Source organism: Plasmodium fragile (genome assembly GCF_000956335.1).
Source record: "Plasmodium fragile strain nilgiri unplaced genomic scaffold supercont1.66, whole genome shotgun sequence".
Taxonomy (NCBI): Eukaryota; Apicomplexa; class Aconoidasida; order Haemosporida; family Plasmodiidae; genus Plasmodium; species Plasmodium fragile.
In genome coordinates this window covers 1-9,582 of record NW_012192646.1, presented here as the reverse complement: position 1 = coordinate 9,582, position 9,582 = coordinate 1, and the positions used below count along the sequence as shown (strand labels likewise).

Sequence of the window (9,582 nt, the reverse complement as noted above, 5' to 3'; positions counted from 1 at the left end):
AAAAAAAAAAAAAAAAAAAAAAAAAAAAAAAAAAAAAAAAAAAAAAACTATGGAGAAAATGTAATTGCAATTTGTAATCCCCTTTATTTATGCAAAATATAGCAAAAATAGCGAAAATGTAATTGAAAGGTAATAATTACTCTGCTAGAAAGTACGCCTCTGTCGTGAGGGAAACTCGTCACCATTCATATTTTTCAAGAATGTATGGTGCTGTTGTGGTGATTTAAGGAACAAAGGCAATCCGCATTGTATACATGTATATATACTTATATAGAAAAGAAGAAACTTCGTTCCCTACCTCATTTTCTTCATTCGTACAACGATAGAACAAAGGGGTATACAGTTCAACGTTAGTATAAGTTACAAAATAAAGTACTAAAAATGAAAAAAGGTGGGAAAAAAAAACAGGCGGCGCGCAGCAACCAACTGGGCAAAGGATTAAATGATGATTCTGAAGATGAGGAAGTCATAGAAAGCGAATCTTCGAGCGATGAAGAGGAGGAAACCAACTCCTCCAGTGAAGAATCAATCGATAGTGATTCCGACAATCCGTCGGACAAAGAGCAGGAAGACCAAGCGGAAAAGCAAATACAGATATATTTCACATCGGACGTGGCTAATGAAAAGTACCAAATGGAAGACACGATTTACACCATTCCAGCTAGCTTCAGAAGAATCGACTTGTCAAGGATGGTCAAAAAATTGCTGGATATAAAGGAAAACGTGTCCTTCGAATTTTTAATAAATGATCAAATTTTAAGATCATCTATAGAAGAATTCCTACAGCTTAATAATATCCTCTCGGAAAATGTGATACAGATAAAGTACATACTATCAATAACGAAAAAGGAAAGTACTCAAATTGACAAAATCTCAGAATGGATTTCAAAATTAATTGTAATTGAAGATAAGTTATACTGTAGCACCTTCGAAGGAAGTGCCCTCTGTTATGATTTGTCAAATTTCGCCAAAATTGATGAGCGAAAAGTAGCTGATACATCCATATTTGCATTTAATGTTTGTAAAAATGACAAATTAATCGATGGAGAAGTAAGGTACAGCGAATCGGCTATAGGACTATCCAATGGGACTATAAGGGCATTTTTAAATGAAGAAACGGGTCAGAAAATAGTAACGCGGAGTGAACTATGTCTAGGAAACCATGACGATATGGTTAAATCTATCGCGTTCAGTAAGAGCGGGTCGCTACTTATCAGTGGAGGTGCAGATAACAAAATAAACCTGTATGATAATAACGAAATTGTTCACAAGTTAAAGGAATGCAAGTCCGAAAGTAACACGAATAAGAGAAAAATGAAACATGTGTTAACTCCGAAGAAGTGTATACATAAAGACGTGGGAATTATAACTGCTCTAACATTTTTTAATAGTAATAACCGCTTTTTATGTACAGGCGTGGAAAAAAATATAAAAATTTATGATGCAGATACGGCAGACATATATGCGACTGTTCCATATGGAAAAGCAATCATGTGCAGTGATATTTTGAATGAGAATCTGTTCGTAACTGCAGATGATCAGTCTGTTATTAAACTGTTCGATATCAGATGCTTAGAGGAACAAGCAGTCATATCGCTAAATGCGCATAAATATATTTTCCATGATAAAGTGGTAACTTCCCTTGTGGGAAACAAAAATGGAATCCACTTTTTATCTTGCTCACATGATGGGTTTACGAATATATATGACGTGAGGCTGAACAAGTTACCGGTGTACACGATTCAAACTGAGGACAAGTCGAAGGTCCTGTCCAGCACCTGGTTCTACAAGGAAAGCCACAATTATGTCATAAATGCTGACGAGAACATTTTGACTCTACATAGCTTTTAATTTGGAAGGGTGTGGTAGTGGCAATCAGTTGGAGGATCCCCTCTGCGTGGCTCTCACGCGAGGGTATTCTGCAGTATAGGGGCATATAAACACGTGGAATGTTCAAATAGCAATGGGCATTGTATAAGCGCATGTTTGGGGGAATTTTTTGCGAACTTTTTGCAAGCAGAGTTATCTTGCTGTTGAGATATGAAGCGGTTATGCTTGTGTGTACGTTTAACATTTGGCGCGAAGGAGTACTGGGTTATCACCCCACGAAGTGAATGCGCAAGCCGATTGTAGTAGCGGTACTGTAACAAAATATACAGTGGGTGAAGAGAATATATATATACATATATGCGCTCCTTAACCCAATTACCATTTGATCGGTACCGCTTCGTCCGTTTGTTCCACCCGTATATACGAGATCTATGTGTTATGTGCGGGTGTTGGCTAACTTTTTTTTTTTTTTTTTTTTTTAGCGTAAGTAGGCTTAAACATTGTGAGAGCCACGTGCGCCAACTTTTTAGTCTTATTACATTTGCAATTTCATCACGCCGAAGGGCGACCTTTTCATAGAATTACGTGCACCGTTTATAGGTGCCTCGGAATGGCCTTTAAAAATGCTACTCATTCCTTTGCTTCAAAATTTTAAGTTCAGTATTTCTTACATGCTCTAATAAAATGTTCTAATTACTTTGGCGGAGCGTTTCTCCGCATTTGGGCCAAGCACCAATGGTGGGTGATTCCTTTTTTCCCATTTTGTTTTTTTTTTTTTTTTTGTTATTATTTTTTCCCTTAAATGAGGAGTAGCATAGAGATTGACAAAATTTTAACGTAATACAGTAGAGGTGTGTATGTGGTGGTGGTATACTTACGTTTTTATATCTTCCCAGTAACAGAATGCTACTTGGTGTTAACCCCCCTTTCGGTTATTTCATCCCTTCCTTTGTCCATTTTCCATTAACATAAATTATGGGCCATGGGAGCGGGTCTATTCATTTGTGCGCGCAAGGAATTATTTAGACAATCACATCTGCACGTGTGCAGGGTAAATTCAATATGTACGCATTTTTGCCTTTTAAATGATTCCAAAGGAACTTATCTGTGTGCACTGTGTTACGTATTATTTTGTTAAAAATTAACAGGGGAGTGGTCATTGTTTTTTTTTCCCAATCAGGAACTCCACTTTGTGACAAACAAACTGTTCATGGGCGAGAGTTGTCCACAGGAGCGTTTTTCCCACTGCTTAAGAAACGAAGTCTACTTGTTTGTGATATTGCTTGTTGTGCAATTATACACATGTTTGGTGCCCATATGGAACGTGTGCGTTGAAGCCGCATCAGAAATGCATGCAGTTGTACCGCCAATTCGCATATGACAAAATTTTGGCTTACCCAAAGGTGACTACGAAAGTCCTGCCGTTCCCCCAATTTTGTTCTCCTCAATATATTCTGGTACATAAACCCACACATTGTGTGTGAATGTGTACTTCTGTAATGGCGCACGAAGAAGTTTATATATATTGGTCATATGTAATGTACCTATAAGTTCCCCTCCCCTGGAGTGTCTGATCAATCCCTTTTGCAATGTCCTGTCTTTGCCTTCCCTCACCGTTTGGCAAACACACGGAAACGGGCGGAACTTGCTACAGGCATATAACTACTACATGCACATAATACGTATACACCACCACGTTAAGGAACTTTTATATTATGCTAGCACAGTGACCTTCATGTTGGCCCCTTTGCAGTGACATGACGGGGGCACAAAATAATGAAGCGCTTGTAGTACGAGTAAGGGGTATACATTCTTGTTATAATTTATGAGGCGGGGACACTTTGTTGGGTAGCATTAAACACCCGCTGAGCTGAAGCGTGCCCGCAGGCATATTATGCATATATGCGCGTGCATGCGCATGGGCGTGCTAACGGACATAATATAATTTCACTTGTAGCTTTCACTTGGGGGAACAATGTTTTTTTATGGTGCCCTTTTTCATTCCCCTTGGCTTTTTCCATCATTTGTTCATTTTTTCTTTCATCTTTTCTTCCCTGCTCCTTGTCATCATTTTTTTTCTTTATATATTTTTTTTTTCTTCTTTTTTTTACCCATCTATATGATGTATGGACCAAACGAAATAGTGCGTGTTTAAGTGAAAAATGCATAAAAGAATTCTTTTACTGGAGGCGGATAAAAATACTCCCTGTAACGCACACACGTGTACATATATGTGGTATGTATGGTGAATGCAAAAATGAGGAAATAAAAAAAAAAAAAAAAAATTGGAAGAACGTTTCCAAAGGTAATGCATGTCGATATGTTTTGTTATCACATTTTTGTTCTGCATTTATTTGTAAAAAGTGGAAACGTACTGGGAAAGAAAAAAATTCAACTGGACTGGCTAAGGGGTTGAGTGGTGAAGTGACTAAATGGTCAAGAAAACACATCGTTACATATGATGACCGTAGCGTCGTAACGGCGTAACAGCGTAATGCGCGCCATACATTCAAATCGTGGCCTAACGAAACGCAGAGCAAGCCACCTGTGCAGCTGAACTGCATACCCCATTTGTACGCCTTAGTAGCGTGACCCCCCTCTTGTTGCATACCGCAACGTGACATTTGGGTATCGTAGCACACCATAACGAGGCCCAAGCAACCACCGCACTTAAGGCAGAGACGCAGGAGTACAGAGTGACACTGCAAACAATGCAGCACGTGAATTAAAGGGTGAAACGTTGATAAGAAAAATGCGCATCCGGAGTAGTTGACCGATCACACAAAACCGAAGTGAAGGAGTTGCGTGCTGCAAACGGAGTACCCAGTGTGGCCGTATAAAAATTCGCAGAATTTTGTGCACACAGTTGTTCGCTCGTTCGTTAGATCGGCCAGCCCGTCAGCGCGTTAGATCATTAGCTCGTTAGCCCGTTAGTTTTTTTTTGGAAGACGATAAAAGATGAAAACAGATGAGGAACTTCTGCGAAAAGAGGAAGAAGATATATCCAGGACTATAGCCTTGTCCCTGCAGGAGTACCATGCCTCACAGGGAAAGAACAGCGAGAAGGTAAGTATAGGCAAGGTGGACAAACATACATGTATATATAGGGAGAGAGAGCAACGGGGCGGCAGCAAATAGGGGAGGTGCATTTTTCTGACGCGTTGAACAGTTGTTAGTTTTTTTAACCATGCGTAGCGCAGTGCCTGGTTGGGCGACATGCAATCAACGCAGATGTGTGTGCTTCACAGGAGGTGCCCTTTCTAATATGTGTCCGTAGCACACATACCGCGTCGTGCGTAGTAGTGCAAAAAGGGAAAAAAAAAAAAAAACAAATGCATATCCCGTGTATTGGACGAGTGGCACTACCATATACCTCCATTTTCCCCCCCGTAGGATGACTACCTCCCCGAGGATGAAAACGATGAAATGCTTCAGGAAGCCATTCGGCTTTCCATCATAGGATGCAAGAAGAGTGAGAAGGAAGACAGTGCAGATATGAACGTTTCCTACAGAGATATTGTAAAAAAAAATTTCGACAAAATTACCTACTACCTATGTAACAGCCATGAGTCCACAAAAAACCCAAATGACGTTATTGACAATAAATTATTTTGGGAGGACATTTACAAAAATTATAAAAACATTTATATCATTATTAGGGACTATATGATAAGTCTGAATAAGAGAAATGAAAAAATGAATGAGGAATCTACAGACTCTACTTCTAGCAGGGAATACTACGACAGTGATGATTCTAGTGATTGCAGTAACAACTCTTCTTCCCTTTCTTGTTGTTCCTTGGAACAAATAAAAAGAAGTTATAAAAATATAAATTACACTACAAAGGATTATTGTAAGTGGTTGAGAAAAGGAAATAGAAGCAAATGTTTAAATGACCATGTGTATGTAAATTATTTGTTAAAAGAAATGAAGTTACTTGATGACACTACAAGTATTCACAACTTAGTGTTCGGTGTTAATAATTATAAGTACTCCAATAAAATGGATATAAAAAAATGGTGTAATCATAGTATTTCATTTTATGACAATAAACAAATAACTTTTGGACTCCGGCAATTTTTAAGTGGACCTTGTGGACTCATTTCCAGTGTCCAGGGGTACATCATCATTATTTTGCTTTTCAATTATAAGTATCATTTTTTGTGGGATAATAATTACTTTAATGTTTTAAAGACAAATGCAGATTTCTTAAATTTCACCAATAGTAATGCTCCTGGTACCAGTGGGAATGCTTGTTCCCCTGGGCAGGGCAACAAGGCGAGAATAGGAAGTGGTGCAGCTCCTCCTCGTAATGAAGCCAACACAGAGAAGGATCATTGTGATAAGTCAAGGGAGGGCGACACCGGTGACTGCAACCAGAGCAAAGTCCCCCCTTCTGATGAACACGCAGGAAGGGACACCGAGCCCGCAACGCCGAATGAGGAAGACCGGACAAACAGCTCTTCGCCACGGATTGATTATCAAACCAATAGGGACAGAACAACTGTGGGGAGCGACAAAAGTGGGGTGGGACACCCAAAGGGAGGCAGTTGGGGTATGAGCAGCACCGGCGAACGAGGGAGCGGTAGCCTCCACAGCACGCGCAGCCACGCCAACAATGGTAATGACCTCGCTGAGAGAGACGGTCGAGAGTGTTGGAAAAAAGACACACAGAAGGAGAATGCGCGAAATGGAGAAGGTGGCAAGGAACGGGCACACGAGAAAGAAGAGCACGAGGAGGACGATTATGATCACGAGTTTGTACAGCTAGTTAGAGATAATATAAAGGATCTAAAATATTATTCATTAGTAGAATCCATGGCGTATATTTTGTACCAGTGCACAGACAAATCATATTACATTATAGCCTTTTTACTCCCAGAATGTTATGATTTTTCATACTACATGAACAGGAGAAGCTCGGATGAAGACATGATAAGGGATTTGAAAAAAATAAATATTTACTACAAAGAGTTTAACAACATTAAGGATGTAATAAAGTTTTACTTGGAGCATTTTATAATTTTTTCGAGCTCAACTGGAGCCATTTCTTTCTTATATTCTGTAATTCTAACAAGGGGAATGAACAATATTATGAATGATATGGACGACGTGAATCATCCGCTAATTGGTATTTATGGGCACTGCTCGCAGGAGTTGGTTAATTTGCTTCTCACCGGCAGGGCCTGTTCCAATGTGTTTGATAACAACAGTGTTATAAATACGTTCCCTCAGGTGGAGGAGGACCTGAGCGGTGCTTTGCTGTTTGACGGGGGTGGCAGGCGCGGTAGTAACAGTGGTAGCAGTTTGGGGGGTATTTTCCCTGGAAGTACTGCTACTATCCCTCCGTTTTCTTCCCCCACGAGTGATGCGAGGCAAGACTCGAAGAGCTGGAATGGTAGCGGAGGAGCCTCGCAGCAGTCCCCGGGGATGAACAAAAACAATATCGTACTTAAGGGAATAAATAAGAGACCGTTGATTGGACTACTCACCGATTTTGAAGCCTTCAAATATTGCGAAGTGGGTAGTTTCTACAAGTACCCCATTTACCCTATATGGGTAATCAGCAGCTCAAACCACTACACGGTCTTATTTTCCTTAAACATTAATAACTCGAAATGTACAAGTGAAGAATTATTTTTAACCAAATTGAATAAAGTGTGGAATAAATATGACAAGGAAAATAACAAATACATTTTATCTCATTTCATTCCTCAATTTATACAAGATTTGAATTTGAAGGAGGAATATAAAAATATGTTTGATGGCTTTGTGAGTGATTTAGACATTTTGCTTTACTCCGAGTTCAAGGCATTTTATTTACAGCTAAAACAAGATGATATTAATAAGCTTAAGCATGCTGACCCCCCAAAGGAAAAATACTTTTACCTGTACGATGCACAAGAGACACCAGAAAAATGTATCAATTATTTTTTGCTTAAAGAAGTCGATTATGATGTTACGCATGACAACCACTTAAAGTTTTTTAACACGCGCTGGCCAAATAACACCGTCGAAATTTTGAACAATGTCAAAAGGCCCTCCAAGCATAAGTATGCCCTTTAGGGTATTTGTTTTTATATCACACTCCATGTGTGGGAAAAAGCTTCAGCATTTTTTTTTTTTTTTTTTTTTTTTTTTTTCCAGTGAGGAAAAGGGTGAGGGGGGTGTCCGCCCATGTCTAGCTTAATTTTTTTTTCTCAGAAGGAGCAACCATATGTACTCTCTTAAATGACTCTCCTCAAACGAACCACATCATCGCGAAAACGTTGTGTGTGTATGTGTAATTATTCTACTTTATGAGCATTTTTGAATTCCGCCCTTTCTGTGAAAAATTCCTAGTTGTGCGCCATCCTCTTAGTTGAGAGGCGATTCCCATTTTGTGATGAAGAGGCAGTGAGCAGTACATTTTGCAGCACTCTTCGTAACGCCGCCCCTCCCCCCTTTTCCACCACTTTGCCTTTTTTTTTTTTTTTTCTTTTTTTCCACCCTCCCCGCACTTGCGCGTCGTGCGAGTGCCTCTTTTTTCCGCGCGCATAGCAAGAAAGAGGCAGTTATCGGGTTAGCGCTGGATCGGATGAGTCGCCAATCGGTGTGCTACGTAACCTGCGGACCCGCTTAACACTTGGGGAGTCTTCAATTCGTGGAGAGCCCTTTTTTTTCAAGGAGGCGCTCTTGGACGCGCGCGGAAACGCAACCCAGCCGTTCAAGCACACATATATGCATCATTACATCAGTGTGCCACTTGTGCACGTACTCCTTTTCCCTCTACCCGTCTGTCCTACCCCCATGTAGGCACCTGTTTCCTGATTTATACTTGTAACAAAATAATTATTCATGGACGCTTTGTAGGCGCTGCGTTGATAACACCTTTGTTTAACTTTAACTCAGATAAGGAAATTTCCTTTTTAATGCAATAAAATTTCTTTTTTTTTTTTTTTCCTTTTTTTGAAGTCTAAGCGTTTATTTCCCCCCCCCCCCCACGGTGCACATGTATGTTGCTTTAACCGGTAGGTTTTGGTCTTCTCCATCACCTATGCTTTATGTGTATGATACGAGGGTATGTGTAAATAATAAAGTAGAATGTACGGGCATGTTTCGTCCTACTTACTAATCGGAATGCTAAGAAAGAGGGATGGGTGGAACGCGGACATGAGCCGACAAAAACAACGAAACGGAGTTTTACACGTAACGCCCTCTCATCTGCAGAGTTGCGGTGCGGAAAGCAGATAACAGACCAAAGGTTATAATGTGCAATGCTTTGGACGCAACTCGCTGGGCTGACCTGTAGAGGTTAGGCCAATCGTCATGATCTAGAACGTTTCCCGTCGCTTCACCTGGTGGAAGTGGGCACCAGCAAGGTAGCCTCAAATCTTAAATGCCTCCTTTTTTGCGCGTGAAATGGCGAAGCGGTAATATTATTTCTAGTACACCGTTGCCACAGCGCAAAATATTTACGAATAACCAAATGATTAAGAACAAAATTGTACACGCGGGGCGAATCAACGTGTGCTTTCTCATCTGTAACTCCCTGCGCGTGACCACCGGAAAATGTGTTGCCTATTGAAGGGACGCAAAAAAAAAAAAAACAAAAGGCTCATTTAGTTGTTCCACCCGCAAGTGCAACATCGTGGAGCGGGCTTTAAAACAGGTTTTTTTTTTTTTTTTTTTTTTGCCCAAATCTGATTAAATAAAATTGCCATGCAAAGTGATATATATACGTGTTGGTAAAGCAAACCAACTGGGACAAAT

General features: G+C 40.1%; 3 protein-coding genes across 3 annotated transcripts in view; all 3 read left to right on the top strand.

Moving 5' to 3' along the window:
- The window catches only part of AK88_04523 (uncharacterized protein), a gene marked incomplete at both ends in the record, with an annotated part of 580 nt that extends 447 nt beyond the window's left edge, over positions 1-133 (top strand). The window contains one exon of the mRNA XM_012482133.1: positions 103-133. Within this exon, the coding sequence (XP_012337556.1) occupies positions 103-133 (31 nt within the window). The remainder of the gene's footprint in view (positions 1-102) is intronic.
- Positions 134-381: 248 nt separating this feature from the next.
- AK88_04522 (uncharacterized protein) lies at positions 382-1,851 on the top strand (the record flags this gene model as incomplete). Its single annotated transcript, XM_012482132.1, has 1 exon — positions 382-1,851. One exon carries the CDS (start codon positions 382-384, stop codon positions 1,849-1,851), a length of 1,470 nt encoding a protein of 489 aa, XP_012337555.1.
- A 2,937-nt stretch (positions 1,852-4,788) lies between these two features.
- AK88_04521 (uncharacterized protein) lies at positions 4,789-7,896 on the top strand (the record flags this gene model as incomplete). Its single annotated transcript, XM_012482131.1, has 2 exons — positions 4,789-4,896; positions 5,224-7,896. The coding sequence occupies 2 exons, from the start codon at positions 4,789-4,791 to the stop codon at positions 7,894-7,896; spliced, it is 2,781 nt and encodes a 926-aa protein (XP_012337554.1).
- Between the last annotated feature and the right edge of the window lie 1,686 nt (positions 7,897-9,582).